This window comes from Squalius cephalus, assembly GCF_949319135.1.
Source record: "Squalius cephalus genome assembly, chromosome: 25".
NCBI lineage: Eukaryota > Metazoa > Chordata > Actinopteri > Cypriniformes > Leuciscidae > Squalius > Squalius cephalus.
In genome coordinates this window covers 16,276,109-16,292,259 of record NC_137146.1, presented here as the reverse complement: position 1 = coordinate 16,292,259, position 16,151 = coordinate 16,276,109, and the positions used below count along the sequence as shown (strand labels likewise).

Here is a 16,151-nt window from a genome sequence, read left to right as displayed (position 1 = left end):
ATGTATGCCTTTATTTGGAATTCGCGCGAAATTGACGACGCGTTTCCTCGTGGTGTCGTTTGTATGTGTATGCCTGTAAAGCGAGAAACTAAAATAAACATTTCATTGGTAAGTTGACTATTTTTTTCTGCGTTTTGCAGTGTGCAAAGTGTTGTTACATAAATGCGGTGCGTGCATAAGCCGCTTTGTGACATTTGCGGGCTTTTAAGCTTTGTTTTGTTTGCAGAGACCAGCTCATCAGTGTGCATACTAATTTAGTAACGTTATCCTTTCTGATTTATGAACTGCTCTGTGTTGGTCTTTATTTTGGAACTAATATTTTCGCCTTTATATGGATTTTAATCCCTTTAGATATCTAATCATAACATAGTTCATCACTATGGGAATTCACGGTCTTGCAAAGCTCATTGCAGATCACGCGCCTTCAGCCATCAAGGATCAAGACATCAAAAACTACTTTGGTAAGGCCTCCTATCATTTAAATGAGATTATGTTAATTATTCAAAGTAAAACGTGTGTGTGTGTGTATTTATATTTTTGTATTATATTCGCATGTAGGAAGGAAGATTGCTATTGATGCATCCATGTGCATCTACCAGTTTTTGATCGCTGTCAGACAGGACGGAAATGTTTTGCAAAATGAAGATGGAGAGACCACTAGGTATGTATTGTTGTCTAATATCATTTGTCCACGACTGAAATGAAAAACGAGAATCTGATTGAGCTCAAAGTGTAGATCAGTGGTATTCAATTAAAGTTCCAAGAGGTCCGGACAATTGTTTTGGAATGTGCAGCTGGGAAGCAGTAGTACTTTGTAAAAGAAAAAAATGGTCATCTAAAATGAGTATATTGGGCCCTCAGAGCCAAAGCAGTGGTTTCTGAGAGTTAAAAAAAAAAAAAAAAAAATTCTGTTTCGCTCAATTGGATATGAATATTAAAGGGTAAGATCAGATGTTTTATCAATCTATGGCCATCATGTGACAAAGATACAGTGTTGGGGTTCAGGGTTTTCCTCTTGAAGTCTGGACCATTTTATATTTTGTTTAACCCTCATGTGGTGTTCAGGACATTTTTGTCCGGAGAAGATTTTCTTTTTTCCTGAAAATACTAGTTAATGTTATCGCTTTGGTGACTTTTTTCACAAATGGTATACATACTTCTGAAATGTTTTGTGACACTTTTCTTAATTTTTTAGGGGGGGTTTTGTCACCTTGTCACTATAAAAAATAGATTATAAATCTCTCATTATACTATATTTTCACCCAATATTGGATTCAATCTTTTTGTCAACTTGTTCTCTTTCAGGTAGGACTGGTTTTATATTTCTATTTGCATCTGATTAATCGTAGGCCTCATTTATTTGAGAGTAGGCATCTCATTTTTTGAGAAAAAAAAAACATTATTTTTGAATAATTTTGGAAAAATAAAATAAAAATCTGAAGAAAATTGGCACTGTTTATCACACTAGTCTACTTTAATTTTTCACCAGGAATTTTGTTTTGAAAAACTTTTATTTTGTACAATATGGCACATTGTCACTCTCGTGGTGTTCCCGGACAAAAATGACCGGACTATAAACAAGTAATAAAAACTCAGTGAGTGTTTTAGCGCAATTTTCTCACCTCATGGGATCACAACACTAAGAGATAGTAAATCTTTTCCTGGATTTTTTTGTGCGTTCCCGAGATTAGACCTTCCTTAACATAATGCCGAAAACCCAAAGTCTCTAGGTGGTCTGGTTGAGGAGTAGATAGAAGTGCAAGATTGGTGCGCACAGACGCACAGAACAGAAATCATGAGTTAACAAGCGCAATTTTGTCCGTTGGAAAATTGCGCTAAAAATAGCTTATAAATCACTCGTTATGCAATATTATCACCCAATATTGGATTCAATCTTTTTGTCAACTTGTTCTCTTTCAGTTAGGACTGGTTTTATATTTCTATTTGCATCTGATTAATCGTAGGCCTCATTTATTTGAGAGTAGGCATCTCATTTTTTGAGTAAAAAAAACATTATTTTTGAATAATTTTGGAAATATTAAATAAAATCTGAAGAAAATTGGCACTGTTGATCACATTAGTCTACTTTAATATTTCACCAGGAATTTTGTTTTGAAAAACTTTTATTTTGTACAATATGGCACAGAGTTACACTTGTGGTGTTCCATTGGGCCATTGTGGGCCATTGTTTCAATGGGCCTTTGAAAGTGAATGGGAGAGACCAATGCAATCAATGAATGGAACAACACAAAATATGTATCATTTTAAAGCTTAGAATCTCAGCTTTTTAATGCATCTAATCACTTTGATCAAATCCTAACGAGTGCTGAGTTATCACTCTAAAACGGAGTGTACCCCCCCGCAGGCGCCACCTAGCTGCGAAATAAATAATCATAATATTTTTCAAAAATATTACCTTGATCAACTTAAAATAGGTGTCATTTGAAAGCTTAGAGTCTGAAATTTACAATGAATGTAGCCAATTTGATAAACTCCTAAGTAGTGCAGAGTTATTTGCTGATAAATAGAAAAGAAAAAAAAAACAATTTATAAACTACTTTTTTGTATTGCATTCAGCAATATGTCAATTACATCATACAGCTCAGATAGTCATGTGTCATATGTCATTTGAAAGGTCTTAATGAGTAGAATACAACAAGCATAATTGTTTCAGGCTTTTTACTAAACTTGAGCGAGGTTTTTGTAAAAGAAGCCCTTCAAGAGACCCATGTGTAAACCATGTATGGATGCTGAATTTTAGACACATTTCCGCTCGTAACTTCATGAAACATGCTCCGATTGTGGAAAATGACACATCATTATTTACAGCAGATGCTTACAATTAAAATGAGTCCTCAACATAATCCATCACTCAGAACTAAAGATATTCCTCATTGAGTTCTAACACAAAAGAAATTCACAGACTCACGTAGCCAAGCAAGGTAGCTTAGACTTGGCCTTTTTACTCGTATCTTCATAAAACATAGATTGATCATGAAAAATGGCACATTGTTATTTACAGCAGGAGCTCACGATTAAAGAGCCCAAACTCAATATATTCCATCAATCAGATCTAAAGATATTCCTCATGGCGTTCTAACACAGAGAATACCACAGACGCACCTAGCCAAGTATATACTCATGAAGCACTCGCGTTTGATTTTCGCTCGTAACTTCACGAAGCATGCACATATCGTAGAAAACTGTACATCATTATTTTCAGCAGACTATCACGACTAAAAAGAGCCCAAACTCAGCATAATCCATCACTCAGATATAAAGATATTCTTAATGGAGTTGTAACACACGAACCCCAACAGGCGCAACCAGAGCCTTGAATATAGATGTAGCCTAGCACTTATGTTGCGTTTTAACTCATAACTCAATGAAGCATGCATAAATTATGGAAAATGACGCATCATTATTTACATGAGATTGTTAAGATTAAAAAGAGCCCAAACTCACCATAATCCATCACTCAGATCTAAAGATATTCCTCATGGACTTCTAACACATGTCTCTCCCATTCACTTTCAATGGCTAATTGAAACAATGGCCCTCAATGGCCCAGTGGAACACCACAAGTGTAACTCTGTGCCATTTTGTACATAATAAGTTTTTCAAAACAAAATTCCTAGTGAAAAATTAAAGTAGACAAGTGTGATCAACAGTGTCAATTTTCTTCAGATTTTATTTAATATTTCCAAAATTATTCAAAAATAATGTTTTTTTTACTCAAAAAATGAGATGCCTACTCTCAAATAAATGAGGCCCACGATTAATCAGATGCAAATAGAAATATAAAACCAGTCCTAACTGAAAGAGAACAAGTTGACAAAAAGATTGAATCCAATATTGGGTGAAAATATAGTGTAATGAGAGATTTATAAGCTATTTTTTATAACACCACAGGGGTAATTGGGTTGTGAACACCACACAAGGGTTAAAAAAAGTATCTACTAAAAACAAACAAGCAACATAATAATAATAACTCCCTCATCATGAGCAGAAACCATAACTACTCATTTCAAAGTGAGTTACCTTTTCTTGCCATCTTCAAAAAAAAAAAAATCCCTATTATAACATTGTTATAAAATGCTCTTAAAGGAGAACTCTGGTCAATTTTAACATTGAGCTCATTTTTTTTGTAAATTTGGAGTGCTGTCAATACAGAGAACAACGACAAAAATCGGTGTTGCCTACACCGTGTTATCCTCTTTTTAAAATTTGCACCCTGTTGACTTCAATGGGGCAAGTTTTAAACCTGCTTTTAGCCTCTTAACATCCTTGATGTGTCATTACAAGTGCCCAGCCATGTGAGTGATTCCTTCAGAGTGAACACGGGTGAATCTGACTGCAGTAGATGTGAAAGATATTAATAAAAGTGATGTTAATTCAGCCAGCGCACATACCTGTATTTACATCCTGTTTTCGGTCGAAGTCCACAGTAGTCGATTGTCGAGTTCACTCGATAATCGACTACTGTGGACTTCGACCGAAAACAGGATGTAAATACAGGTATGTGCGGGGTGCAAATTTTAAAAAGAGGATAACACGGTGTAGGCAACACCGATTTTTGTCGTTGTTCTCTGTACTGACAGCACTCCAAATTTACAAAAAAATGAGCTCAATGTTAAAATTGACTGGAGTTCTCCTTTAACATGCTGATTATTAATGATAAATGTAGATGTAAAAAAATCGTCTGGTCAAAAAACTTGTTTATTTGAATGATCAGTCATATATATGACAGATACAAATAATTGTATGCTGGATTCTCATTTTCTGAGGTGTTTTAGTCAAGTTTGATCAATCTGGTTTGTTGTTTACCGTGTTTCTGCTACTGTTGTCAAAACCGCATCATGTGGCGCAGAGAGAGAAGCAACGCCCACAAAATGGAAAGGATTTGAATGAGGCACGTTTGGCTCTAGATAAAATATTAGGATATAGCGCTGTAATAAAACAGTTCATTTTTAATAGTAGAAAAGGTCAAATGGTGCTACCGTCGTCATGTCTCACGGTCTGGTTGGAACCAAGCCAGGGTCCGGAACTGGACCGTGATCCGCTATTTGAGGAATCCTGGGTGTAGTTTCTGAGTATATAACCATGTGCCACTTTATCTTTGCATGATCGTAACATTTATACATGTCATTGTCTCCGCAGTCACCTCATGGGCATGTTCTACAGGACCATCCGAATGCTGGAGAACGGCATCAAGCCGGTTTATGTGTTTGATGGGAAGCCCCCTCAGATGAAATCAGGAGAGGTGCATCAGAGACATGCAATTACTCAATATTTACTCATACTTGTGTCATTCCAAACCTTTTTTTTTTCATCCATAACATACTGATTATAACTTGCTGAAGGGAATACGTACAATAAACAAATCAATAAAGCTAAACAAAAAACAATATTACCAAAACAATAAAAACTGGAAGCTGCGGTTGCCAGAAATTCACCGTGAAAATGCTGTGACGCTGTTTTAGGTATTACATTTACATTTACATTTATTCATTTAGCTGACGCTTTTATCCAAAGCGACTTACAATTGCTATATATGTCAGAGGTCGCACGCCTCTGGAGCAACTAGGGGTTAAGTGTCTTGCTCAGGGACACATTGGTGTCTCACAGTGGATTCGAACCCGGGTCTCTCACACCAAAGGCATGTGTCTTATCCATTGCGCCACACCACCCACTGGTGTTACGAGTATTACTGGTATTACAAGATGGCATATTTGTGCCTGTACATTTCACAACTTATAACCTTAGTTCACCCAAAAATTTAAATTCTGTCATTAATTACTCAAAGTTTGAGAACCACTGGCGTATAGTAAATGAAGCAAGGGTGTAGTTACATTTAAGCTATTTTAAGGCATGAAGAAATTTTCACCCAAAATTTTTTTTTAATTTGTCATTTTGATTGTCAAAGATGAGTTATAAGGTATACAATTATTGACTGCAGGGGGACTTTTAACATATTTATTTTTATTCTTGCAGCTGGAGAAGAGAGGCGAGAGACGAGCAGAGGCTGAGAAACTTCTTGCTCAGGCACAGGAAGCAGGTACACACACTTTCAAAACAGCATGTTTTCTTGAAAATAATTCTTTAAAATGGATCCTAATTCCAAAAAATTCTCACAGGTGAACAGGAGAACATTGACAAGTTCAGTAAGCGACTAGTGAAAGTCACCAAACAACACAATGAAGAATGCAAGAAGTTACTTACTCTGATGGGAGTCCCGTACATTGAGGTACAGCCCCAGTCACTGACTGCCAACTATATAGAATATCATTATTATATTAATATTATTATGCAGATAATTATTTTGTGGATTTAAGCAAAATTGTATTCATTTCATGTTAAGGCTCCATGTGAGGCTGAGGCGAGCTGTGCTGCTCTGGTGAAATCAGGGAAGGTTTATGCCACCGCAACAGAAGATATGGACGGTTTGACATTCGGAACAACAGTCCTGTTGAGGCATCTAACAGCCAGTGAAGCAAAGTATGTTTGGATACGCTTCATATCTGAAATAGTTTTTGTATTTATTATGGAGATGGAGAATGTTTGGGCATGCACAAATAAGTGGTTTTCTCTTTTTTTCAATTTTAGAAAGCTCCCTGTCCAAGAGTTTCATTTCAATCGTATTCTACAGGATATAGGTCTGACACATCAACAGGTGAGACCTTTGCTTTCTGTACATCCTCTTTTGTACATTTGTAGAAGTGTCAGTTCTTTCTAATTGCTGTGTTTGAATGTCTTCCTCAGTTCATTGACCTGTGTATCCTTCTGGGCTGTGACTACTGTGGCACTATAAAAGGAATCGGACCCAAGAGAGCCATCGACCTCATTAAACAGCACGGCTCTATTGAAGAGATCCTTGACAATATTGACCCAAATGTAAGTTTATTTACACTGTTTAAAGCCATTTACTTATTATTGAATTGTAGGGGAATTTATAGTTAAAACCAGAGGACCAGATATGATGAATGTAGACCAGGAGTCAGAGATGGGGACGTTCCAGTTGAGAAGACATGTAGTTCTACAACTACTTAAATCTCATAAGCTTGAAGAAGTCATTCAAGTCATTTAATATTTAGAAAGATAAATATTGATTAATAACTTGATTACAAACCACTCAAAAAGGATATAAATTGAAGCGGTAGTGGATTCAATAGTCCACCCCTACAGAATTTCACATTGCAGGTCGGTACATCTTCAAGATGGCATTTATATTAGTGATGCACCCTTTCAAATCACACATCCAGGATCATGTACTTGGTGAATTGTGCCCTCTAGTGGTCAGTGCATTGCTTCGTGTGAAAATAACTTTTGGCACCATGGCAACTTTACTTTTTTTCCATCATTTTATTTATTTATTTATTTATTATGCATTTAATTATTTTTATTGCCCATTGCGTAATGAAAAATTAGATTAATCTTTTTTTTTTTTTTTTGTGAAGACCCATAGTGATTTTGTTCCTCATTTTTTGTGAGGGGAAAAAAACGTATACAAAAATGTACACTCAGCAGCCTCCTTATTATCTACACCCATAGACTAAGGGAAGGGTACACCTGTTACACTGCTCATTAATGGTGCATTCACGCCATGTTGTTATTACTGTAATTACGAGATTTCAACTTGTAAAAAGTGTTCACGTCCTGGTAGAGCTCCTACTTGTACCACGTGACTGCTGTACCTCTAAAGAAGAAAGAGGGTATTATTCTCAGAAAATGTACATTTAGTCAGTCTGTATTTTCAGTTAAAGACACAAGAGAATGGAACTCCATCCCATCAACAATTAGAAGACTGGATGGATACATGTGGTTTTGTTTCGTCTTAAAAACGGTTACTTGCTACTCAGCACTGTCAACATTAGTATCTTATTCTGATTGTAGCCTCTTTGTAATAATTGCTACTGGTTATTTGCTTACCTCTTATGTAGCACAATATATGTTTAGATAAAATTGTCTGTTAATGTATTTAAGCACGATTTCTGCTTGGAATCATATACTTTTTTATTTTATTTGATAATGTAAAAAAAACTCTTGTGTGTGCATTAATATAAGATGCTTTGTTTTTTAGGGTGACTTTTTAACATTCTGTCAAGGGTCTACAGATGAAAAATAGCCTTTTTGCTAATTCTGGCACATTTACAGCCATGTTTATTGTTGCGCACTGCCCCTGTAAACAAACTATTTAATTATATTTTAGCATAAACATACATCGCTAGGCAGGTAATGAACAAACTAGCTAACATTTATAGTTTATTTACGACTGAAATGTTGCACGTATATTTAACATGCAAAGTATTTATAATTTACAAGATTTTTTTCTTTTGCTCTGTAAATTTGCTTAAAGAAGACAGAAGTGAATCACGCTACTTCTCTCATGAAAAGGGAATTGCAGTTTCATTGTTGCTAAAAAACCACAACATCCAGCCTTCATCTTTTAAGTAGGCTTACAACATTTTGTTTGTTTTGTGCTGCAGAAGCACCCAGCTCCAGAAGACTGGCTGTATAAAGAGGCTCGGAGTCTGTTCTTGGAGCCCGAGGTCGTGGACAGCCCATCTGTCGATCTGAAGTGGAACGAACCTGACGAGGAGAAACTAATTCAGTTCATGTGTGCTGAGAAACAGTTCAGGTACAAACCAACTTAAATCTCTACAAATACTACTTTCTGCCCAAACCTGGAACTGCTAACATCACAAAAGTCAGTTTAAAATAAAATTATTTAAATTCCAAATACTAGTTACACTTTATTTGGTAACACTTTATTTTACAGTGTCCTTGTAACACGCTACATGTATCTAGTATAGTAATTACTATAAATTGTGCATAATTACATGCAACTAACCCAAAAGTACACCCTAATCCAAACCCTATAGTAAGTACATGTAGTTCATAAGTATTACTCAGTACTTAAATGTATAATTACACTGTAACACAGACACCTTAAAATAGGTGTCTTTTAAGGTGTCATTGTTACAGTGTAATTACACTCAGTACTGTGTAATATTAGTTAGCATGTACTTCCTATAGAATTAGGGTTTGATTTAGAGTTTACTGTCATATAACAAGGTCACTGTAAAGTGTTAATTTCATGTGTGTAAATAAACAGCTATTACTTTATTCATAATATATCTAAATGACTACAAACCATTGCAAAAGCAGCTTGTGATGCCACATTAATGGCTTTGGATATGAAATGGCTTGTACACAAAGGTTGTTATTAGGGCTGCAACTAACGATTATTTTGATAATCAATTAATCTGTCATTTTTTGATTAGTCGGTTGAAAAATCTAAAAATGATCATACATTTAATAATTATTTTTTTAATTAAAAAAATATTTTAATCTTTTTTTTAAACGCTGTTATTCCACATCCTGCCCAATGCTGTCCTCCTAAGCAATGTGTAATATAAAGCCTATGAAAACAAATATAGTGAATATCTATGTAGGCTATCCTGTACATTATAAACAAAAAAGGGTTAAAGGAGAACTTGGTAACTTTTTTAACTTAATAAAACTGTCTAGAAATCATTTGGATGGTTAAACAACCTATTCTGGTGATATTGATGACTTTCCCTGCTCCCCCCAGCGTTCCCAGGTGGAAAACCAACCTTGCAACTTGGGGACTGCCGTCCCGGTAAGACAGAAATTGGAAGTCTCGTGAGAAGCGAGAACGAGAACGAGCGCGAGCGCGAAATACGAATTGCTTTACGGCAATTCGACATAAACACACACGCATGTATGATGTATTACCAGATTACCCACCTCGGTAGACATAGCTCCACACGATACAGTTGGCTTGCGCCGATCATAACAAACGCACATGAGCAGCGGTAGAGAGGGGGAGGAGGCTGCCGCAAGTGAGTTTTTTACGTCCGTGTTGTGAAATATACGCCCCCCCACAGCTGTAGGGGGAGCTCGTGGGGAAAACATGCGACAACAAAAGGGAAAATCAGCGAAGAAGTGACTAGAGTTCGCTAGAGTTGCCGAGTTCTCCTTTAAAATACAAACATTACATTCTAAACTTAAAAACAACCGATTGTTTACTATTTAAAGCAGAAATTAAAATAACAATTAAAATGACAATAAAAACAAAAGCACAAAATATTCACTTGTGCGAGGTATAAAGAAACACATTCACTATAAATTAGGGTTGTCACGATACCAAAAGTCCAGTAGTCGGTACCAATACCATTACAATTTTACAGTTCTCTGTACCAATTTCAGTATCACAGCAAAATCTGTTGGAACTATTTATTTTAACTATTTGAAAAAAATATTAAATTAAATTAAATTCAATTCAATGAGTTTATTTATGATGGTAATCATTAGTAAATAATACATATAAACATTTGAATGCCACTTAGGGATGGGTATCGTTAAGGTTTTAACGGTATTACTACTCTTACCGATACTCCATATCGATCCGGTACTTTAAAGGTATTCTTATCGGTTCTTTTTGTTATATTAAAAATTGTCTACTGACATTACTGTTCAGGAGTAATATGGGCTAAAAAGACATCTAATAAAGTCAGATGTAAAATAACACTGCGTAGTTTATCATTGATAGATAGATTAAAGCTTATAAAAGCCAAAATTATTCATTCAAGAGCTGCGACTGATTTTGTCTTTGCCTTTTGTTGTTTGATTCACATTATAGGAGCAATCGTCAGCAGGATTATTAGACTGCTGCCTCTTTAAGACCAAATGCAGATCTAATCATTATAATGATCATCATATTTTCTCCCAACTATTTACGCCCATTTAAGACATAAACAGTATTTAAGTGAATAAACTGTTTCAGTGAATCTCCAAGATGGCCATTTTGACATATTTTGGTGTATATTTGATCGTTTAGATGCGCACACGAATCCCAAAATATACGTTGCTTGTCTCGTTGCGGTGTGTTTCGGAGCGCGCGCTGCATTTGGAACAGTGTCTATTGCGTCAATTTTAGTACTTTTAATAGCCTTTTATTATCCAACGTGTCCCGCAGTTTAGCAACAGTATAGACTACATTTTACAACAATCACCGATCGTGCAGATTCTGACGTTATGTTTGGGTTTTAGGGAGAAACCCCACAGCGCACCGCTGTGAAGGGAAGGAAGTTGCGCTAGACAGAATGCGGCTTTTGTTTTTAATGGTTATACCTCAAATATCATCTTTTTTATAATCATTGGAAGCCAAAATCTAAAGTAAAATTAGTTTAATATCAAAGATCTTAAGTGTAACCGTTTGAATGTGTAGTTCTGTCCTCATCGTCACTCATTAAGCAGGGCTGTTCTGTTGTGTGCGCCGTGGCTCCGTGTGAAAGATCGCTCTCTCTCTCTCACACACACACACACACACACACACACACACACACACACACACACACACACACACACTCTCTCTCTCTCTTTAGCAAAAATGCATCACAGACAAATGGTTCAATATTATTATATATAGAAGTGGCTGGCGAGATTAAATTTGCAAGATAATAATTTCTTAATAGCAATAATAGCTTTCTTAATTTCTCCAGTACCGACAGCAGAACCGATAATGTCTGAGCTTATCGATCCAGCGGTCTTTCATAATTCAGCACCGTTTAATACCGGGTTTCGGTACCCATCCCTATGCCACATGCTGTTTAATAATAAACTCTTAATAAAAAAAGATCAAGTAAAACATAAGCAACCCTCTAATAAGTATTATTAGTGTTAGTATTATTATTACATTGAGACATAGCTAAATCTACTGTACAACAGTAGCCCAATATATTTCTGTCAATTTCTTCAAGTTAAACCAAACTTTTATATTGACGGGTTGCCGTGAAGACCTTGAGTTTCTGTGGGTGTATGTTATGATAATAGTTTTTTTCTCAAATGAAACTGTAAAATGCTCATGAAGTGAATCAGACACATAGTGAGGTGGAAGAGGCTGATAACACAGCGAACGTCACGCATGCTTCAGTGTGTGTCTGTGTGTGTGTGGCAATTGAAACCGTTATTGTAATTCACACAGAGATGCGCAGAACATCCAGGAATCATATTTAAATAGTCTTTTTGTGGTCAGTTAGTCTGGAACTCTGCGCTTAGATAAACACGGAAACGACTGAAAGCAGCCGCCTGTCAGCGGGTACCGAATATATCCGGTCCTCTGTACTCTGTAAAGCTGCTTTCAAACAATCTGTATTGTAAAAAGCGCTATATAAATTAAGGTGACTTAACTTGACTATCGGTACTACAGAAATGCTGGTATCATCATATTTTCAAAATTTCAGTACCAACGTGGTACCGAAGTACCAGTACTTTTGACAACCCTACTATAAATTGTACATTATAAAATAATTATATTACATTAATGGGCTATACCAACAATAGTGCCTTTACTGTTAATGCTCTCATAAATATGATTACTTGTTAAATGTAGAATTTTAAACCTACACTTAATTTCTAACCAAACCTATTTTAGCAAAATGTGTATTGTAGACAGAAATATTGCACTCCTATTCTACTGTGCTCTGTCTGTTTGATGTTCTTCCTCCACCAGCGCTTGTTCATTGAACACTGAAGTTTAACAAGACTCACTTGTCAGAATATGCAAACTCTCACACTGAGGCCTGTTGTGCTGTGAGATGAAACAAAGATGAAACTGTTCTTTTGTGTGTTGTTAGTGAGGATCGTATCCGCAACGGCTGTAAGAAGATCATGAAGAGTAGACAAGTGAGCACCCAGGGCCGGCTGGACACGTTCTTTACTGTAACCGGATCAATCTCTTCTAAGCGTAAGGTAGGATGTAATGACTGGAACTAACTTGTAATAGCGATGTTGAGATAATTTAATACTCTGAAAAATGGTAATACTTTCATGATTGAGTTTATGGTAATTGTGTGGATTTCTTCATGATTATTTTTTTTTAATTGCTTCATTGCAAAGTGCTTTGTAAAATATTGTGTTTTTATTACTTAGGAGCCTGAAATAAAAGGATCTGCCAAGAAGAAGCAGAAAACAAGCGCTACACCGGGCAAATTTAAGAAGGGTAAATGAAAGCGATTTCAGCCAGAGGAGTTCAGAGCTCGTCATGCCCTTAACAGTTATTTCATTTCATAGTGACGAGCAAAACATGAGAACATTATAAGTATTTTAATAAACTTGGGGGAAATAAGTTTTAAATGCCCTGTTTTTCTGTACTGTCTTGAATAAAGATAACTATTTAAAACTATATTATGTTTTGTGTGGTCTGGTTTTAAGATATTTAAACAACAGGCTGATTACATGAATATATTTGTTCCCATCCCTACTGTAGGTTAAACCTTTAAACTTTTGGTTCCTATCCAGATCTCTAACCTATGGAAGCTTGTTTCTGCCATTGAATTAAAAAAAATTGTAATTGTGACTTTTTATCTCACAATTCTGAATTTTAATTAATGGCACCCCTGGTAAATATGATCAAAAATGGCTGTAAAAAATAAATCTGCATTGTTTATCCTTTTGATCTTTCATTCAAAAAATTCGCAAAAGAATTGAAAGTGGGGGGTAAATCACATTATAAAATAATGCTTTTCTCTAAAACGCTGGCCATAATTGTTGGCTCCCTGTTATTAAATACTTTTTGCAACCTACTTTTGCCAAGATAACAGATCTGAGTTTTCTTCTAGTCAAGTCAAGTCAAGTCATCTTCATTTATATAGCGCTTTTAACAATGTAGATTGTTTCAAAGCAGCTTTACAGAGAAGCGTATAATTTAAGGTAACAGAGATTGTTTCGGCTTTACAGCAGAGTTAAGTTATTTCCATCTAAAGTTAGTTTTGATTGATTTGCTTCCGTCGCAATGATCATTTGTTATTAAATTAGGGGCCGCTAAGATGACACCATTCCCTCTACACAGACTTTAAACGCGAACCTGTGAGAAACGCTGATGGCGTTCACATGCGCATTTAGAATGGGTTCTATAGTTATGTGCGTTTGAATATACGCAGGTTTGGAATTCCCTACAAGCCAAGCCTAAACAAAGTACTTGTCTTTCCTTATAAAATTTGATAAAGAATTTTATTTAATTTTGTTGCTTTGGGGTAGGAACGCGAAACGAATTTTCCCGACAATGCCTTATCTGTAGAGTGGTAGTGGGATCCTCCATAGGGAGAGACTAGTTGGCACTTCAGCACTGCGTTGTCATCGGTCCAGGCGAAGGTCCTTCGTCAGATCTGGATACGGCCTGGATCCGGCAGGCTGCAGGAAAACCTCGGGATAAACACAGACACTAAAATTAGCGTAGATGCCATTCTTCTCATGATGTAACGAGTACATCAGGATTTTTGGGAAGTGTTCCCGGTTCCGGCTGACCTAATATATGCAGCCTAACATTAAATTATAGAAGTCTATAATGTATTATGTGAAAGCTAGGTCAAAGAGATGTGTCTTTAATCTGGCTTTGAACTGACAGAGTGTGTCTGCTTCCCGGACAATGGTAGGAAGACTGTTCCAGAGTTTTGGTGCTAAATAGGAGAAGGATCTACCGCCAGCAGTCGATTTTGATATTCTAGGTATTATCAACTGGCCGGAATTTTGAGATCGCAATAGACGTGACGGACTATAATGCGTTAAGAGCTCGCTCAAGTACTGCGGAGCTAAACCATTTAGTGCTTTGTAAGTGATCAGCAATATTTTAAAATTGATGCGATGTTTAATAGGGAGCCAATGCAGTTTTGACAGAATCGGGCTAATATGGTCATACTTCCTGGTTCTGGTAAGAACTCGAGCTGCTGCGTTTTGAACCAGCTGTAGTTTGTTTATTAAGCATGCAGGGCAACCACCCAGTAGAGCATTACAATAATCTAGCCTTGAGGTCATGAACACATGAACTAATTGTTCCGCATTTGTCGGAACACACTTCTATGATGCCTGATGAGTTTGGAGAATAACTGACAAGAGATCAGAGACCATTCCTCCATACAGAATCTATCCAGATCCTTCAGATTCACAAGTTCATGTTGGTGCTGCTTCTCTTCAGTTCAGCCCACTCATATAGGGTTCAGTTTAGGGGACTGGGACAGTCATGGCAGAAGCTTCATTTTGTGCTCAGTTATAACCACTGTCCACTTTAGTGGCATGCAGCTATATATATGATATGAATAATAGGAGGGGCTCACCAACTAATAACTTAATGCTGCAAAAAATATATGTATCTTAATATGTTTCCCCGTGTGTAGCCACAAACAATAAACACAGGAATGAACTTTTTATACCTTTATATCAATTTAGGAAACAGAAGAAATAAACAGAACAATGCATTTCTATGAAAATGAATTCAAATTAAACCAGTTCAATAAATGAAAGCAGTATCCGCACAGATGGTCTGTAAAGAAAGACTTAATAGATAAAGAATGACAAATGAAAATAAATAAAACTATCTAATCAGTTCAATCTTGTAGTTGAGTGATTCTTTGAGTAATTATGGAATCACTACAAAGAAAGTTGAAATAGTTCATCTGTGATCCTTGGAGAGTCTTTAGCCACTCAAACTTTCCTCCTCACTGTGCATTAAGACAATATACAGGGTGGGCCATTTATATGGATACACCGTAATAACATGGGAATGGTTGGTGATATTAAAGTCCTGTTTGTGGACTTCTAAATGGCCACCATGGTCACCACCCATCTTGAGGAGTTTGCCCCCTCACATATACTAATGTGCCACAAACAGGACTTTAATATCACCAACCATTCCCATGTTATTACGGTGTATCCATATAAATGGCCCACCCTGTAGACACACGTCCTCTTCCTGGCAGATTCGTAACATCTTTAGTTGATTGGAACTTCTTAATTATTGCCCTGATGGTCAAAATGGGGATTTTCAATTCTTTAGCTATTTTCTTACAGCCACTTTAAATTTTGTGAAGCTCAACAATCTTTTGCTGCACATCAGAACTATATTATTTGGTTTTACTCATTGTGATGAGTGATGATCATGGGAATTTGGCCTTTGTGTATTCGTCATATTTAAACTCCTGTGAAACAAGAAGTCATAGCTGGACAATTTAATGTTCCTAGTCACCCTGGTGTGCTAAATAAAGGTAAATATTAATGGGAATATACTTCAGAGATATTTTATTGGTAAAAAAATTCTAGGGGTGCCAATAATTGTGGCCGACATGTTTTGG

At 36.3% G+C, this 16,151-nt stretch overlaps 1 protein-coding gene across 1 annotated transcript; it reads left to right on the top strand.

Moving 5' to 3' along the window:
* The first annotated feature begins 8 nt into the window (after positions 1-8).
* fen1 (flap structure-specific endonuclease 1) lies at positions 9-13,473 on the top strand. The gene is made up of 12 exons (XM_079863587.1): positions 9-108; positions 352-461; positions 559-661; positions 5,161-5,263; positions 5,995-6,058; positions 6,138-6,247; positions 6,362-6,498; positions 6,607-6,673; positions 6,763-6,894; positions 8,487-8,638; positions 12,663-12,777; positions 12,958-13,473. Exons 2-12 carry the CDS (start codon positions 380-382, stop codon positions 13,033-13,035), a joined length of 1,143 nt encoding a protein of 380 aa, XP_079719713.1. The 5' UTR covers positions 9-108; positions 352-379; the 3' UTR covers positions 13,036-13,473.
* Positions 13,474-16,151: the final 2,678 nt, after the last annotated feature.

What these genes read in the sequence shown, in the direction of transcription:
- fen1 (XM_079863587.1), top strand. Translation starts at nt 380, where the DNA reads ATGGGAATTCACGGTCTTGCAAAGCTCATTGCAGATCACGCGCCTTCA. An exon ending in TGCTCAGGCACAGGAAGCAG is followed by an intron (nt 6,059 to 6,137) that starts GTACACACACTT and finishes AAATTCTCACAG; the next exon opens with GTGAACAGGAGAACATTGAC. An exon ending in TTGACAATATTGACCCAAAT is followed by an intron (nt 6,895 to 8,486) that starts GTAAGTTTATTT and finishes TTTGTGCTGCAG; the next exon opens with AAGCACCCAGCTCCAGAAGA.